Source organism: Rhinatrema bivittatum, chromosome 9 (assembly GCF_901001135.1).
Source record: "Rhinatrema bivittatum chromosome 9, aRhiBiv1.1, whole genome shotgun sequence".
Classification (NCBI taxonomy): domain Eukaryota; kingdom Metazoa; phylum Chordata; class Amphibia; order Gymnophiona; family Rhinatrematidae; genus Rhinatrema; species Rhinatrema bivittatum.
This window is the reverse complement of record NC_042623.1, coordinates 1,670,278-1,689,025: the sequence shown is the minus strand read 5'-3', so window position 1 is coordinate 1,689,025 and position 18,748 is coordinate 1,670,278. Positions and strand designations below refer to the sequence as shown.

Sequence of the window (18,748 nt, the reverse complement as noted above, 5' to 3'; positions counted from 1 at the left end):
AACTCTGGAATTTGTTGCCAGAGGATGTGGTTAGTGCAGTTAGTGTAGCGGTGTTTAAAAAAGGATTGGATAAGTTCTTGGAGGAGAAGTCCATTACCTGCTATTAAGTTCACTTTGGGGTACATTTTAAAAGAGAGCGCGCACGCGTACTTTTGTTCACGCATCAGGCACAAACAAAAGTACTCCGGATTTTATAAGATACGCACGTAGCCGCGCGTATCTTATAAAATCCGGGGTTGGCGCCCGCAAGGAGGTGCACATTTGTGCAACTTGAGCGTGCCGAGCCCTGCGCGCGCTGCCCATTCCCTCCGAGGCCACTCCGAAAGAGGAAGGGTCAGCAGAAAAAGGGAGGTGATGCTGCCCCTGTATAGCTTCCTGGTGAGACCTCACTTGGATACTGAGTACAATTCTGGAGACCGCACCTTCAAAAGGATATAAACAGGATGGAGTAGGGCCAGAGGGAGGCTACTGAAATGGTCAGGGGCGAGTGCTCCCGGACCCCCGCTGGACTTTTGGCAAGTCTTGTGGGGGTCAGGAGGGTCCCCCAAGACTTGCCAAAAGCCCCTGGTGGTCCAATGGGGGTCCCTGGAGCGATCTCCTGCACTCGGGCCATCGGCTGTCAGTAATCAAAATGGTGCTGATAGCCTTTGCCTTTACCATGTCACAGGGGCTACCGGTTCCATTGGTCAGCCCCTGTCACATGGTAGGAGCACAAGATGGCGCGGGCTATCTAGTGCTCCTACCATATGACAGGGTCCGGCCAATGGCACGGATACCCTGTCACATGGTAAGGGCAAAGGGCCATCGGCGCCATTTTGATTAGTGGCAGCCGACGGCCCGGGAGCGGGAGATCGCTCCAGGGACCCCCATTGGACCACCAGGTACCTGTAAAAAGTTGTTGGGGGGAGTCGGGAGGGTGGGGGAAGCTAAGGTATTAGTTTTAAAGGGTCAGGGTGGGTTTTTTGTTTATTGGCTCGGGTGCAGCTGATAAACAAAACCGCGATCAGGCCCGATGAAAAAAAAAACACATGTGAATCGGAACCGGAATCCAAACTGATTCCGGTTCCGATTCACAACTCTAGTCTGTTCCCTTTTTGGGCTACGTGGTGTCCAGTAGGGGTTTCCAGATGGATCCACAAAAGACCAAAAGTATACAGGACTGGCCTCAACCCACTGGTCTCAAACACTCCGCCGCTTCTTCGGCTTCACTAATTATTATCGCACATTCATACAACCCTACTCTACCTTGACTGCTCCACTTACTGCCATGACGAAGAAGGGAGCCAACCCTTCACAGTGGTCTCCAGAATGTAATGCCTTTGATAACTTATTACACTTATTTCTGCTAGACTGATCTTCCTTGTCCTGTGTGTTAGCTCATAGTAGATACCATCAGGGCTATTTTCAAAATGTTTACTTGTAAACCCGAAAAAAACTTGTAGAAAACGTCCGCACTCCGCAGCCAAGCAGAAGTAAAAGCATTCATGTTTGACAGTGTGCAGGGAAGGAGGAAAGGCTCGTGGGACTTCATTTTCTAAGCGCCACAGTAATTGGTAGCCACAGAGTATGCACCAGGCCAATTATTAAAGGGGGTTTCCCTTTCAGCTCCACAGGGACCCCCCTGCCCCCCCCCCCATAGATGTGCCAGTGTCTTTTGCAGAGTTATCCCACTTATTCTGGGTTGAGGAGAGCAGTTCCTGGTGGGGGATTTGGAAAACAATGCAGGTATATTGAAGGTTTATATCTGGTTTATATCTGTGCATTTTGCCTGCAGAACAAGCAGGTGCAAGGGCTTTAATATTTAATCATGGAAGCCACCTATCTGAAACACAAAAAAAACCATTTTCTTTTCTAACATTTTTGTATTTCAGTGCATGATAAAACACAGCAATGAAACAACTTTTTAAAAAAGTAAACACAATGAAATGTTTCCTTATGTACACACCTTAAAGGACCCAAATCCTTTATGCCCATGGAAATGTGTGCTCTTTCTACTCAAATATTAGGTATGAGGTCCAGCAATAAAGTGCCCAAGGTGGACTCCTTAAAAACTCTCCTGTTCATGTAGTGTGTGCGGATCTGGATTTACTTCCCTAGTGCTGCCCTTAGCACGTCCCCTGTTCCCTGGGGAGTTTAAGGGGATGAACAAAAGGATTTTTCCCTGAGTAAATGTTTGGAAAAATCACTTCAAAATGAGCATTTTGCTCTACCATAAATGTCTAAATCTCTTTACACTTTGAAGAAGAATCCCCCATTACCTGTAAGGTAACTTTCTGTTCTCAGCTTTGGAATATATAGTCTCCTTGTAACTAATTCTCTTTAGTAAAATGTGATGATTTGATCTGTTCTCAGATTCTGTCCATTCCTGTGCATCATCAAAACACCTGAGAGTTGTGAATGGCATCCCAACCCAAACCAGTGAAGTCTGGATGGTCAGCCTAAGATACAGGTAACAAAAACCGTGAATCCACAAGCTTTTTCATGAATTCATGCTGAGCTAAGAATAGAATTTCAGTGGCAGCATTTACAGAGCGAGCGTTTCACCGTCCCCGCCCCCCAGTCTCTGCCCTGTGTATCACTGACACTGGTTTCATCCTCATTACTTCTGGCCTTTCTGTGTGAACACAATCACATGCCGCCTGCTTTCCAGGTTATTTGTCATTAATCCATTCGCAGTGCTGAAATTGGAGGCATCTGTATGCAATCCACACCTCTGAGGCTTCATTTAATGTAATCAAGTGTTTAAAAATATTGAAGACTTGTAGCACAAGATGTTTTCGCTGGTTCATTATGAGTAATAAGAATGAACATGTCATCCTATACATTTCTGGCTCTGATTTTTTCGACTATTGCATGAGAATATAATTATTTGCATTGTTAAGACCAAAGTTGTGTACGCAGGTCTGTCTGGCAGGCTACATATGGGACACAACAAACTGGATTTGGCCAAAAATCATGTTGTTATGATTATTACAGATGTTTGTGGTTAGACATGAGAAAACTAAGAGGGGATCTTGTTTGCTCGTCTACCCAACTTAGTGGAGTGCAGAAAAGGAAGGTAAAACTGGTCGCCCTGCATCAGGACAGAGAAAGACCTTGGAGGTGGTCACACTCTGTGACTGGCACCTGGGATGTTAACATCGGCATGCAGTGCTCTCAGCATTCCTCCCAGGCACCCTGTACAAAAAATACTCAAACACACATGCAGTATTAACAAAGGCCACAGTTTATCTACAACAATAACACGAGCAAAACAGTACATCAAAGCATCTGACTCCCCCAAACCATCAGTGAAATCAAAGCAACTCACTGTCATGCCCGAGTGATGCACTGCCTCAGTCCACCAACTCCGGCCCCCTGCCGGTGGTCATCACCATCCATCCAGTGCTCCCTGCCAGACCCCAGCAAGGAAGGACTAGGGCTCCTGTGACAATCTAGTTAACCATCCAGTGCATTGTGTAGCAGCCCCCCTCCCTCAACTATGCATGCCCATCATGTCGTACACACATCGTCACACACAACCAAATCAAAATGTATATAACTTAGGCTCAGGTTAACCACCACAGATGAGGACAAGCAATAGCCAGTCCTCAACCACCACTGTGGCCTACAAATTAACATTTAACAACACATCCAATGCCTCCTGCAAAGAATTGTTAAGTGCACTCCTTCTGGCCAATGAAGGCCTGGGCATCTATCAAACACTCCCTTGTGCTGCAGCTTAAAAACCCCTTGCAGTACCAGCCAATTACCAACTTGTCTGTTGATCCTCCACAAAGGCTGATCAATAAACTTGGGTTGGACCAGAATGTCTGACCATATGAATCTGGAACTGGATATCAAATTCATCAGACTTTCCATGTACTTCTGGGCCACCAATATAAAATCATGGCACGCTCATTCACCCAAATTATCGCCAAACGAAAAACAATAGCCTTAGGTGAACATCGCATCCTTAACAGCGCAATCAGAGCTTGTTGAATGCCGCCAATTCCAAGTGATCACCATAAGGATGTCCCATGGCCCTCCTGTGTGCCCAATACATGAATGAGTGGCCCACAACCCAGACACACCCAGTTTTAACTAGAATCGCCCCAGGCACTGCAAGAAAGATTCATTCGCTGATTGCTTTTTCTATCTGCCTAAGAAGACTTCCCCTTATCTATATAAATATACCCATCCTCAGCGCGAGAATGCCACTGCCCAGTACTTCTGATATCCCCTTCTGGCAAACTCATCTGCACCACACTAGTGGCTGCTCCTATACAAAATGAGTTCCCTCCCAGACTGCTCCGATTAAGGCTCTAGAAATGCCCACGTATCAGTGTTTGTCAATAAGTGTTATACTGACCCACCATGCTAGCTCATCTAAGAAAGCAGTGCACCCAATTTACTTTCCTTAGCACCTTCTTGATTCTACCTTTCTTTCCTTCTTCTTACCTTTCTTCTTCCCCTTTCTGCTCCCCCTTATTCCTTCCATCAATTTAAAAATTTCAAAGTATAAACGTTTCTTAATTTTCTTACACAACCCTCTGGGTGCCCCTTCCCACTGCTCGGACAAAACCACTAATGCTGGGTGCCCCATATCTCGTCTCGGCCCACCTGAACGTCCGCTCCACACCATCCTACTAGACTATCTCAAGAAGATTTTATTTATTTATTTATTTAAAAGTATTTATATACCGCTTTTTAAAATAAAATTTTATCAAAACGGTTTACAACATGTTAAAATAAAGTGAAAATAAAATATAACTAAAATAAACTTAAAATACATAAATTTAACTAAATAGCTAGATAAGTGTTAGCTAAAACAAATTATTAAATAACAAAATAATAATAATGGTAACATGCCATGGGTAAAGAGTAGGGAGGGTAAAAGGGATGGAGGGGGGGAGGGGGGGTAGCAACTTATCGAATTGTAATGTCCTAGAAAGAACACGGATGGAATGATAGAGGAGAGACGTTAAGGTAATATGATTCTGATGAGAGAAATTTAGGGGATGGAGTTTCATTTTTGATCGGGGAGATGCTCAGTGGGAGTGTTAAATGCTTGTTGAAAAAAGAATGTTTTTAAAGCCTTTTTGAAATGATGAGGATTTGATATTAAACGGAGTGGGTTGGGTAAAGAGTTCCAGAGGGAAGGTCCTGCTACTGAAAAAGCTCTTTTCCTGGTGATATCTAATCTAGCCTGTCGTGGTGATGGAATGTCTAGATTTTGAGTAAGTGATTTTAAGTGTCGGGTGGGTTTGTAAATGCGGAGTAAGGTGCAAAGCCAGGTGGATGTAGAGTTGTAGATTAAACTATGGATGATTGAGATTACTTTGTATTTTATCCTGTATTTTATGGGTAACCAGTGAAGGGAATGTAAAATAGGTGTAATATGATTGCGAATGGGGGTACCGGATAATAAGCGAGCTGCACTATTTTGAACTATTTGAACTATTTTGAACTATTTTGAAGAAGATGAGGAAGAAGTCAAAGATGAACTAGATGAAGAGGAACTATGCCTCTTGTCCCTTTTCCACTTTGATCCTTCAGCCAGAGTTCTCACAGACAACTCACCTGCCTGAAGCCTTGAGCTTTCACCTTCTGCAGGAACCTCTGTGTATTGTGTCTCTCTCCCAAGCCCTATGAACCTCCATCGCACTTCTTGGAACATCACTTGCTGAAACTTTGCTGCTGCCCCTCCATGCCTTCTGACATGAAGTATCCAGTCTGTTCTCTTCCACCATTGGCTCTATAAGACATGCAGAGGAAGGTAGCACACTCCTCTAAACCCCACCTTCACTTCCCGTAAGACCCACTAAATGAATTGCTGCCCTCTGACCAGAACCCCACCCTTTCCCCCCGCTAGGCACCCTATGCCTTTCAACGAATCATCTTGACATCCCTCACTTCTCTGAGAATCACTAACATGACTAACCCCCTAAATATGGGACCCCTACCACTGAACCCCTGTTATTATTTGTGATAATTGTGGGTGGATCCTTGGGCCGGTGGCAGATGACCATGCCCCCAGGGGAAAATCCCTAGAGGGGCCACTGGTTAGGCCCAGAGTTGGGAGACAGACACACACTAGATCTTTTATTAAACTGTATAGTGAACCACCAGAGATGGCAGTAGTGAGTTGGAAGAGCCCGGCCGGGCTGTAGTCCCTCAGGCACTGGAACAGTGATCCCAGGATGGCTGAGCTGTAGAGAAACTGAATATAGTGGGTAGGCAGAGTATGAGGAGTTCAGGAACAGAACCTTGATGGTAACACTCACACAATAGTCTCTTGAGGCAGCCCAGAGGCTGGAATGAAGTAGGCCCTCGAGGAGCGAGTGCCTGGTTCCAGGGAAAGCTCTGAGAGAGAGATGGTAACTCACTAGTGTTGTAGGCAGCGGTGACTTCCTGGCAGAAGTAGTATTCAGTAGCAGGTCCGGGAACATAGGCCCTCGAGGAGCGAGTACTGGTTCCAGACTGCGACCTGAAAAGCAAAAGAGAGAGCGAGGCCCCCGAGGAGCGGGTACCCCTGGTAAAGTCCAAGGAGGAAGAGTAGCAAGGTATGCGGAGAACGAATCCCATCCGCAGTGATACCTGGAGGGAATCCCCTTGCTAACTCGAATAGCTAGCAAAAACAAAGACCTTAAGTATCCGGTGAGGATGACATCATCTCAGGGGGGGGCCTCTGAGGTTCGTGCCACAGCTGGTACTTGAGTCGGGGCCGCGCCGTGGGTGCACCCTTAGGATTCAGGAGAACATGGCGGAAGGCAGCATCTAGCCGGTCTGGGGATGCCGGAGGAGGTCCACAAGATGACACATTGGCAGCCAAACTTCCATCAACCAAAGAGGGAGTTGCAAAAGAGGGCGGAGGGCGGTGGGCGGAGGGCGGTGGGCGGAGTGGAAACAGGCAGCGACAGTCGCAACAGTACCCCCCTTCAAAGGGCGATCTCTTCTTCGGGTACCAGGCTTGGGTTTGGAAGGATGCGCAATGTGAAACTGACGAAGCATCTCTTTGTCAACGATATTGGTCTGAGGCTCCCAAGAGTTTTCTTCAGGGCCGAAACCTGCCCAGGAGAGAAGATATTCAAAAGTATTGCCTCTTTTTCGAACATCCAGAATCTCTTTGACTTTGAACTCTAAGTCGTCTTCTGCATTGATGACAGGTGGATCCTGAGATTTGGAAGAAAATTCGCTGAGTATGAGTGGTTTCAGAAGTAAAACATGGAAAGCATTATGGATGTTGAGACCAGGTGGTAGCTTCAGATGGTAGGTGACTTTGCATATACGTTGAAGGACTGGGAAGGGTCCCACGTAACGAGGAGCAAACTGAGAGGAGGGAAGTTTAAGTCTGAGGTGCTTGATTGACAACCAGACCTCGACTCCTGGCTTGAAGACTGGAGCTTGCAAATGGTGCACATCATAGTACTTCTTAGCATGTTCACTCACTTTGATTAGCATGTCCTTTGTCTGAACCCACAGATTATGGATATCATCAGCAGTGGATTGAGCTGCTGGGGACGTCACTGAGAGCTTCAGTGGAAGTGGCAGTGTTGGGGAAAGTCCAAAAACCACTTCAAAAGGTGACAATCCAGTAGATGTTGCAGGATGAGAGTTGATGGCGAATTCAGCCCATGGAAGCAATTCGGCCCAGTTATTCTGTCGGGATGTGACATAAGCTCAAATAAACTGCCTCATTGTTCGATTCATTCGTTCCGTCTGGCCATTCGACTGCAGATGATAGGCTGAGGTGTAGTCTAGAGAGATGTCAAACAATTTGCACAAGACCCTCCAGAATCGTGCCGTGAATTGGGACCCACAGTTGGATACGATGTGAGAAGGGAGTTCGTGGAGGTGGAATATGTGCGTTATAAAGAGCTTTGCAAGCTCCAAGGCTGAAGGTATGCCAGGGAGCACCACGAAGTGTGCCATCTTGCTAAATCGATCCACTGCACCCAGATGGTGATCATTCCTCCGGAAGTGGGTAAATCGACTACAAAGTCAGTAGCGAAGTGTGACCAGGGCCATTCCGTAACTGGCAGTGGTTGCATCTGATCCCATGGTTGTCCAGAAGCGGGTTTGTTCTTAGCACAATTGGTGCAGGATGCCACATAGGAATAGGTATCCTTTTTGATGGTAGGCCACCAGTACAGCTTCTGTATCTTGAGTAGGATATGGCATTGGCCAGGATGGCCAGCCAGCTTGGAATCGTGTGCCCAGAAGAGCACTTTCTTCCTGAGTCTTTTTGGAACAATAGTTTTACCAGCGGTACAGACTGAGTGGATGCCAAGAGGATCTTCTTCGGGTCATTTATGTGCTGTGGCTCATCAGTCACATCCTCCAAGTGAAAAGAGCATGACAGAGCGTCTGCTCTGGTGTTTCTATCTCTAGGGCGGAACTTCAACACAAAATCAAAACGATTAAAAAATAAGGACCATCTGGCCTGTCTGTAATCCAGACGTTGTGTGTGGCAGAGATACCCTAGATTTTTATGATCCGTGAATACAGTTATTTGATGTTGAGTGCCTTTGAGCCAAGGCCAGCATTCCTCGAATGCAAGCTTTATTGTCAAGAGCTCTTTATCGCTGATCCCATAGTTTTTCTCAGCTGGAGAAAATCTTTGTGAGAAGGAACTGGGACGTAAGGCTTTCGAGTCTCCTGTTTGGCTCAACACAGCCCCTACACCCACTTCTGAAGCATCAACTTCGACGATAAAGGGCTTGTTGGGGTCTGGATGCTGCAAGCACAGTTCTGTGGAGAAAGCAGTCTTCAATTTCTCGAACGCGGAAATGGCCTCTGCTGACCATTTTGAAGCATTGGCACCCTTGTGAGTCATCGCAGTCAAGGGTACGGTTAAAGAAGAATAGTTCTTTATAAAGCTTCGATAATGGTTGGTGAACCCCAGGAATCTCCTTAAAGCCTTCAGGCTGGTAGGTTGGGACCAATTCTTGATACTTTCAAGTTTGTGAGGGTCCATTTGGAAGCCTTCTTTCGACACTATGTAGCCTAGAAAAAGCACAGAGTCTTTGTGAAATTCACACTTAGAGAGTTTGGCGTACAGCAAATGTTCGCGAAGACGGTGGGGTACTTGCTTGACATCTGCAATGTGGGTGTCCAAATCCTGGGAGAAGATTCATATGTCGTCCAGGTAGACCACAACATTCTTGTACAGCAGATCCCGCAAGATGTCGTTCATCATATTTTGGAAAATGGCGGGTGTATTGCACAACCCGAATGGCATTACTAGATAATCGAAGTGGCTGTCTCGGTGTAGAAGGTCGTTTTCCATTCATTGCCGCTCCGAATGTGAATGAGGTTGTAGGCCCCTTTCAGGTCAAGCTTTGAAAATATCTTGGCCCCTTGCAGCTGGTCAAACAACTCCGAGATTAACGGCAAGGGGTAACGGTCTTTGATCGTGATTTCATTTAGACCTCGGTAATTGATACATGGATGTAAGGTACCATCCTTCTTCCCCACAAAGAAAAAGCCTGCGCCAGCTGGCGACTTTGATGGTCTGATAAAGCCCTTCTGGAGATTTTCTTCAATGTATTCCGACATTGCTTTATTTTCAATGGCTGAGAGAGGATATGCCCGTCCTTTTGGTGGCTCAGGATTGGGCTTCAGTCTTATCGCACATAGGACCTATGTGGAGGAAGAATATCAGCCACTTCTTTGGAAAATACATCCCCGAAGGATGCATATTGGGGCGGCAATCCTGGCATCACTGGAGTCGTAGGCATGCAAATGATAGGCGAGATTTCCTTAAGACACCTCCTGTTACATTCTGGGCCCCAGCGGGAGAGATCCAAGGTGGCCCAGTCAAATTGGGGTTGGTGCACTTGCAACCAGGGTAACCCCAGGACAATAGAGTGCATGGCCCTTTCCAGTACAAAGAAGGAGAGCGATTCCGTATGGAGAGCTCTGGTGCAGAGAGTAACTGGTTCGGGTTGGCAAGTCACGTCGCCCAGTAAGGGCTCTCCATGAATGGAGGATAACAGTAGTGGATCTTTCAACTTGATGAGGGGAATCCTCAAGTATTCCATTAGACGTCTGAGAATGAAGTTGCCTCCTGCCCTGAATCCACCAGGGCAGGAGTCTGAACAGTGACTGGTCCGTAGGTCAAGGAGACTGGGAGAAAGAGCGGAGGAGAGGGCGCAGTGAGGCCTAAGAACAGCCCTCCTGTAGGACTTAGGCCCGTCTGTTTTCCGGACGAATGGAGCATGTAGAGACATCATGGCTGGGCTTACCACAGTACATGCAAAGGCCGTGCCTCTTCCGAAGTCTTCTCTCTTTGGAAGTCAAACATCCATGACCAAGTTGCATCGGTTCATCTTTATCAGCAGCAGGGATTACTGGAATCATCCAAGGTGCAGGTATAGCACTAGCCTGTTTCAACCCAGGTAACACTTTAGGCCGGAGTTCCTTCACCTTGTCCCGAAGCCGGTGATCAATCTGAGTGGCAAAGGCTACTAATTCGTTCAGCGAGTCAGGTGTTTGACGAGCAGCCAGCTCGTCCTTTAAATGGTTATCCAGGCCTCTGAAAAAGAGAGTCTTGAGACACTTGGGGTCCCAGCAGAGTTCCGCCGCAAGAGTTTTAAACTCTATGGCAAATTCAACAAATGATCTGTTGCCTTTCTTCAATTCAACCAAAGCAGAACCGGCGACAGAAGTTCGAGCAGGGTCATCGAAAACGGATTTAAATAAGTCCATAAATCCTTCTATGTCCTGAAAAATGAGGTCCTTGCGTTCCCACAAGGTAGATGCACAAGACAAAGCCCTACCATTCAGGTATGAAAGGATGTAGGGAGTCTTGGAGAGAGCCTTAGGAAATAAAGATGGCTGTAAGGCAAAATGCATGCAGCACTGGTTTGAAAAACCCCGGGTCTTCTGGATTTCTCCAGAAAAACGAGTTGGAGTCGCCAGTGGTACAGCAGTCTTTAAAGTTACCTCCTGTAACTGAACTTCATGGTTGGAAGCTGTGCCTTGAACCTTCTGTGTGTGTAGCTGATGAAACACTGAAGTAAGTTTTTCCAAGGCGTCTTGCTGCTCCAAAATGTGCAGGGCCAGGCCCGGTATGGCCTGTAAGGCATTGAGCTGTGCTGGATCCATGGAGTTAGCAATCTGTTATTATTTGTGATAATTGTGGGTGGATCCTTGGGCCGGTGGCAGATGACCACACCCCCGGGGGAAGATCCCGAGAGGGGCCACCGGTCAGGCTCAGAGTTGGGAGACAGACACACACTAGTTCTTTTATTAAATTGTATAGTGAACCACCAGAGGTGGCAGTAGTGAGCTGGAAGTGCCCGGCTGGGCTGTAGTCCCTCAGGCACTGGAACAGCGATCCCAGGAAGGCTGAGCTGAAGAGAAACTGAATATAGTGAGTAGGCAGGGGATGCAGAGTTCAGGAACAGAACCTTGATGGTAACACTCACACAATAGTCTCTTGAGGCAGCCCAGAGGCTGGAATGAGTTAGGCCCTCGAGGAACGAGTACCTGGTTCCAGGGAAAGCTCTGAGAGAGAGATGGTAACTCACTGGTGTTGTAGGCAGCGGTGACTTCCTGGCAGACGTAGTATTCGATAGCAGGTCCGGGAACGTGGGCCCTCGAGGAGCAAGTACCTGGTTCCAGACTGCGACCTGAAAAGCAAAAGAGAGAGCGAGGCCCCCGAGGAGCGGGTACCCCTGGTAAAGTCCGAGGAAGCAGAGTAGCAAGGTATGCGGAGAGCGAATCCCATCTGCAGCGATTCCTGGAGGAATCCCCTTGCTAACTCGAATAGCTAGCAAAAACAAAGACCTTAAGTATCCAGTGAGGATGACATCATCTCAGGGGGACGCCCCTGAGGTTCGCACCACTGCTGGTACTTGAGTCGGGGCTGCGCCGCGCGCGCGCCCCTTAGGCTTCAGGAGAACATTTTATTTATTTATTTATTTATTTAAGGTTTTTATATACCGGCATTCATGATAAAATCACATCATGCTGGTTTACATTAAAACAGTGGTGCATAGAAAGAAAAAACAAACTGGAACTGTAGTGCGGAAGAAAGCAGTTACAAAAAACAGGGATGCTTAAACTGGGAGAGGAAGGAATGGCAGAAGGCAGCGTCTAGCCGGTCCGGGGACGCTGGAGGAGGTCGGCAAGATGGCGCCACGGCAGCCAAACCTCCATCAACCAAAGAGGGAGTCACAAAAGAGTTAAGGTGGGCAGAGTGGAGATGTCGGGCAGCGACGGTCACAACAACCCCCTACAATCACCATACAGGAATATAAGAATTTAAGACTTGTCATACGGGTCAGACCAAGGGTCCATCGAGCCCAGTATCCTGTTTCCATCAGTGGCCAAGCCAGGCAGAATCCCAAGGGGTAGATAGATTCCGAGCTGCTTCTCCCAAGAATAATCAGTGGATTTCTGCAATTCCACCTTAATAATGGTTAATGCTCTTTTCCTCCAGGAATATGTCCAAACTGTTTTTAAACCCAGCTACACTAATGGCTTTCACCACATCCTCTGGCAACAAATTCCAGAGCTTAATTATGCATTGAGTAAAACAATTTTCTATTAATAGTTTTAAATGTATTACCCAGTAACTTCATTGTGTGTCCCCTGGTCTTTGTACTTTTTGAAAGAGTAAACAACCGATTTATGTTTACTTGTTGCATTCCATTCATTATTTTATAGACCTCTATCATATCAAGTCCCACTGTCGCTCCTTGTGACCTTGGGCAAGTCACTTTACCCTCCATTACCTCAGGTACAAACATAGGCCTGGACTTATCAAAATGCACTAAATATCACATGCAATAGGAAAAGGGGTGTGTTTTATGGTAATAGGCATTTTAAGCTGCTGGAGAGCCAGCCTAGCTATGAGTGAGTGAGAGAGAGAGAGAGAGAGAGAGAGAGAGAGAGACTGACTGGCCATGATACCTTCACACTAGACAGGTATTTATTTCTCTATGGGAGGCCCACCTAGTAACTCGAGGTGAGGTTTAGGTATTAGGGATGTGAATCGTTTTTCAACGATTAAAATTATCGTCCGATAATGTTTATATCGTCTTAAATCGTTATAGAACACGATACAATAGAAATTCTAACGATTTATCGTTAAAAATCGTTAAATCGTGTTAGTGCGCACTAACTCGAGTTAGTGCGCACTAACTCCCCGTTAGTGCGCACTAACTCGATTTAGTGCGCACTAACTGAAAATGATACAAATAAACACTTTCCAGGTCACTGAAGGTCAGTTAGGAATGAATATGTGTTCCTATTGGCTGGCTGCCCTCTTATCTATTGATATTACCAAGGTTACCACTGAGGTGATGGTTGGGGGGATGGGAAATGGAACTGGAAACTAACGAACACCAACAGAAAATGAAACAAAGTGTTCACACTTCCCAGGTCAGTAAAGGTCACTTAGGAATGAATATGTATGTATGTATTCCTATTGGCTGGCTGTGCTCTTATCTATTGATGTTACCAATATGGTTGGGGGGATGTGAAATGGAAACAGTTGGAAGCTTGACAAAAAAAGTAATGTAATGATCAGCACTCACCTGACTAGAACTTGTTTGTTTATTATTTTTGTTAGCAGGCACCTGAAATGCTAGTGCATGTTGAATTTGCCAATCACTGTGCATTTTAGAAAGGTGGTCCTGGCTGGAACTGTACACAGTTCAAATATATGTAATTGATTGTTGGTAAGTGTATTTTTTAAGTAGCCACACTGGCACCAGTATGTTTACTTTTCCTCCTACTTAACTCACTAGCTCAGCTTTGTAAGAAGGGCTTCTCTGCTTGTGTGTTGTTTTTGTTTGGTGTGAGGAGAGCAGAAACATCAGATCTTTACTCAATCTACTACAGTCATCTCTTACAGTGCCCTATCCCTATTAATACCAGGAGTGTTGTGATCTTCCTGCACACAGTGCCCTAACCCTGATACCAGTCTGAGACAGCTCCCTCCCTGCATTACTAGTGAGAGGCTGGCTTCACAGACAGGGGGGAGCTGCCTGACCCTCACTCCTGACTTCCCCCATGTCCCAGCTAGTGAATGGTGTGTGGGTGAGGGGGGGGGGAGGATGGTGAAGTCTGAGACAGCTCCCTCCCTGCATTACTAGTGAGAGGCTGGCTTCACAGACAGGGGGGAGCTGCCTGACCCTCACTCCTGACTTCCCCCATGTCCCAGCTAGTGAATGGTGTGTGGGTGAGGGGGGGGGGGGAGGATGGTGAAGTCTGAGACAGCTCCCTCCCTGCATTACTAGTGAGAGGCTGGCTTCACAGACAGGGGGGAGCTGCCTGACCCTCACTCCTGACTTCCCCCATGTCCCAGCTAGTGAATGGTGTGTGGGTGAGGGGGGGGGGGGGGAGGATGGTGAAGTCTGAGACAGCTCCCTCCCTGCATTACTAGTGAGAGGCTGGCTTCACAGACAGGGGGGAGCTGCCTGACCCTCACTCCTGACTTCCCCCATGTCCCAGCTAGTGAATGGTGTGTGGGTGAGGGGGGGGGGGGGGAGGATGGTGAAGTCTGAGACAGCTCCCTCCCTGCATTACTAGTGAGAGGCTGGCTTCACAGACAGGGGGGAGCTGCCTGACCCTCACTCCTGACTTCCCCCATGTCCCAGCTAGTGAATGGTGTGTGGGTGAGGGGGGGGGGGGAGGATGGTGAAGTCTGAGACAGCTCCCTCCCTGCATTACTAGTGAGAGGCTGGCTTCACAGACAGGGGGGAGCTGCCTGTCCCTCACTCCTGACTTCCCCCATGTCCCAGCTAGTGAATGGTGTGTGGGTGAGGGGGGGGGGGGAGGATGGTGAAGTCTGAGACAGCTCCCTCCCTGCATTACTAGTGAGAGGCTGGCTTCACAGACAGGGGGGAGCTGCCTGACCCTCACTTCTGACTTCCCCCATGTCCCAGCTAGTGAATGGTGTGTGGGTGAGGGGGGGGGGGAGGATGGTGAAGTCTGAGACAGCTCCCTCCCTGCATTACTAGTGAGAGGCTGGCTTCGCAGACAGGGGGGAGCTGCCTGACCCTCACTCCTGACTTCCCCCATGTCCCAGCTAGTGAATGGTGTGTGGGTGAGGGGGGGGGGGGGGGGGGGAGGATGGTGAAGTCTGAGACAGCTCCCTCCCTGCATTACTAGTGAGAGGCTGGCTTCACAGACAGGGGGGAGCTGCCTGTCCCTCACTCCTGACTTCCCCCATGTCCCAGCTAGTGAATGGTGTGTGGGTGAGGGGGGGGGGGGAGGATGGTAAAGTCTGAGACAGCTCCCTCCCTGCATTACTAGTGAGAGGCTGGCTTCACAGACAGGGGGGAGCTGCCTGACCCTCACTCCTGACTTCCCCCATGTCCCAGCTAGTGAATGGTGTGTGGGTGAGGGGGGGGGGGGGGAGGATGGTGAAGTCTGAGACAGCCCCCTCCCTGCATTACTAGTGAGAGGCTGGCTTCACAGACAGGGGGGAGCTGCCTGACCCTCACTCCTCCGGGGTATTGTGATCTTCCTGCACACAGTGCCCTATCCCTGATACCAGGGGTGTTGTGATCTTCCTGCATGCAGTGCCCTATCCCTATTAATACCAGGAGTGTTGTGATCTTCCTGCATGCAGTGCCCTATCCCTATTAATACCAGGAGTGTTGTGATCTTCCTGCATGCAGTGCCCTATCCCTGATATCGGGATGTGTGCAAGAAGATCACAACACCCCCGGTATCAGGAATAGGGCACTGCGTGCAGGAAGATCACAACACCCCCAGTATCAGGAATAGGGCACTGTGTGCAGGAAGATCACAACACCCCTGGTATTAGGGATAGGGCACTGTGTGCAGGAAGATCACAACACTCCTGGTATTAATAGGGATAGGGCACTGTGTGCAGGAAGATCACAATACCCCTGGTATCAGGGTTAGGGCACAAGTTCTAGTCACATTGACTGATCACATTACTTGTTTTGTCAAGCTACCAACTGTTTCCATTTCCCATCCCCCATATACTGTCAGTAGGAAACTTGGTAACATGAATAAATAAGAGGGCAGCCAATAGGAATACATATTCATTCCTAAACTGACCTTAACTGACCTGAAAAGTGTCAAATTGTATCATTTTCAGTTAGTGCGCACTAACTCCCAGTTAGTGCGCACTAACTCCCGTTAGTGCGCACTAATCGGAAAAAACGATTTTTAATGATTTTTTAACTAAAAAATCGTGCCTAAGACGATTTTCTTGCCCTGCCACACGATTTCTATCGTTAAGACGATATGGAAAACGATTCACATCCCTATTAGGTATTAGTGTAGGGGTTAGGGGCCACTTTGACATTCAAAGTGAGACGTACAAACAGAACAGTGGTCTCTCTTGTGAAGATTTGATGACCTTCGGCGTGAGGAAACTCACCCAAAGATGAGATTTGTGCAATGTTCTCTCAACCTAGCTTGATGTTACCAAACTATCCCATGCACCCCCACATCTTGCTGACGTCCATCCCCCTGGATCCAATCCCAAGCCTCTGACTAACTTTTAAGCCTAACTGGCAAGAAACCACCCTCTAACTTCTCCACCCTGGAAAGGAAAGCTGAAGGGAAAAAGGATGGAAATTCCTCTGAATGCTTGTCCTGCCACCATGTTAAGACTTAAACATCCTTAGAAAAAATTACTGGTCTTTTCCTGCTGTCACCTACTATGATCACAATACATTTTTCTTTTTAACATTTTCCTGGCCTCAGTCTTAAATCACATGGCACTTAAATTTATGCCCCTGTAAATGAGAAGAGATCGGGGTAGTGACAAAAGCAAGGTTCAAACTTAGCTGCTCAGCGCTGATTGCTGCACCTGATTTAGGCCCCTAAAGTTTGGTTGACTCTACACCTGCCCTAACTGTAGGACATATATTTGAGCAATCAATGCTCTTTCAATATTGGCCTTTGTTACTTTATTACTGAAGTCAACATATAAATATTTGAGAAGAGAAAGATTGGGGAGAGGAATAGAGGAAAGGACGATTGTAAAGGTGAACAATTCTGAACAAGTTTTGGTGAGTGACTGGGAGTAGTAAATGGGTGTCTTTTTATACCACTTTCAACATGAAAGAAAGAACAATAGAAATAATCTTTACATACCTGTAATTTTGTTTTTCTACTATCTGGTTATTTTAGAAAGAAAGCACAAGAGACCATACTGGCAGTTTTATTTAAATATTGTATAAATCTAGTTTTACGGTGCCAATTTACGGGATAATTTTCAAAAGGACCTCTGTGAGTAAAACATAATTTTATGCAGAGAAATTACCTTTTTTAAAATTACATGCTTTAAGTTTACCTGCAAATTGGATTACTTCACTCGTCGTACCTCTTTCCAGATCATTTATAAATATATTAAAAAGCACCGGTCCCAATTCAGATTCCTGAGGCACTCCACTGTTTACCCTTTTCCACTGTCAAAAAAGACCATTTAATCCTACTTTCTGTTTCCTGTCTTTTAATCAGTTTGCAATCCACCTCCTATCCCATGTCTTTTTAGAAGCCTCTCATGAGGAGTTTTATAAACTGTATGACAGGTGATGCTGCAGATTTCTGCTCCAAAAATGCACATGTATATTTCCAATATATGAAAACTCATACTATTTCTAGTCATTTTATAAACATATGCACATACATTTTGCATGCCTGTTTATGCGTATTGTGTTGAATGACTAAAAAGTCATGGGATAGGAGGCAATGTCCTTTTGTGGATTGCAAACTGGTTAAAAGATAAGAAACAGAGAGTAGGATTAAATGGTCAATTTTCTCAGTGGAAAAGGGTAAACAGTGGAGTGCCTCAGGGATCTGTATGTGGACCAGTGCTTTTTTAATATATTTATAAATGATCTGGAAAGGGGCACGACAAGTGAGGTGATCAAATTTGCAGATGATACAAAATTATGCAAAGTAGTTAAATCACAAGCTGATATTGATACATTACAGGAGGACCTTGCGAGACTGGAAGATTGGGCATCCAAATGGCAGATGAAATTTAATGTGGACAAGTGCAAGGTGATGCATATAGGGAAAAATAACCCTTGCTGTAGTTACACGATGCTAGGTTCCATATTAGGAGCTACCACCCAGGAAAGTGATCTAGGTATCACTTGAAATCGTCAGCTCAGTCTGATGCGGCAAGCAAAAAAGCAAACAGAATGTTGGGAATTATTAGAAAGTGAATGGTGAATAAAACGGAAAATGTCATAATGCCTATGTATTTCTCCATAGTGAGACCGCACCTTGAATACTGTGTACAATTCTGGTCGCCGCATCTCAAAAAAGATATAATTGCAATGGAGAAAGTACAGAGAAGGTTGACCAAAATGATAAAGGGGATGGAACAGCTCCCCTATGAGGAAAGTCTAAAGAGGTTAGGGCTATTCAGCTTGGAGAAGAGACAGCTGAGGGGGAATATAATAAATCATGAAAGGACTTGAATGGGTAAATGTGAATTGGTTATTTACTCTTTCATATAATACAAAGACTAGGGGGCACACCAGGAAGTTAGAAAGTAGTTCATTTAAAACAAATCAGAGAAAATTATTTTTCACTCAATGCATAATTAAGCTCTAGAATTCATTGACAGAGGATGTGGTTACAGCAGTAAGTGTAGCTGAGTTTAAAAAAGGTTTGGGTAAGTTTCTAGGGCAGAAATCCATATACTGCTATTAATCAATAATAACACGGGTAAAGACATTTCTGGGAACATTTTGTTTCCTCCACAACCTTCGGTGATACAAGTAGATTTTAACAAGCTGAACACAAATATGCA

At 46.4% G+C, this 18,748-nt stretch overlaps 1 protein-coding gene across 4 annotated transcripts in view; it reads left to right on the top strand.

Moving 5' to 3' along the window:
• HGF (hepatocyte growth factor) overlaps nucleotides 1-18,748 on the top strand; it is a 212,316-nt gene that overhangs the window by 157,671 nt on the left and 35,897 nt on the right. For all 4 annotated transcript variants that reach the window (XM_029616760.1, XM_029616759.1, XM_029616762.1 and 1 more), the window contains one exon: nucleotides 2,353-2,449. In XM_029616760.1, coding sequence (XP_029472620.1) covers nucleotides 2,353-2,449 — 97 coding nt within the window. The remainder of the gene's footprint in view (nucleotides 1-2,352; nucleotides 2,450-18,748) is intronic.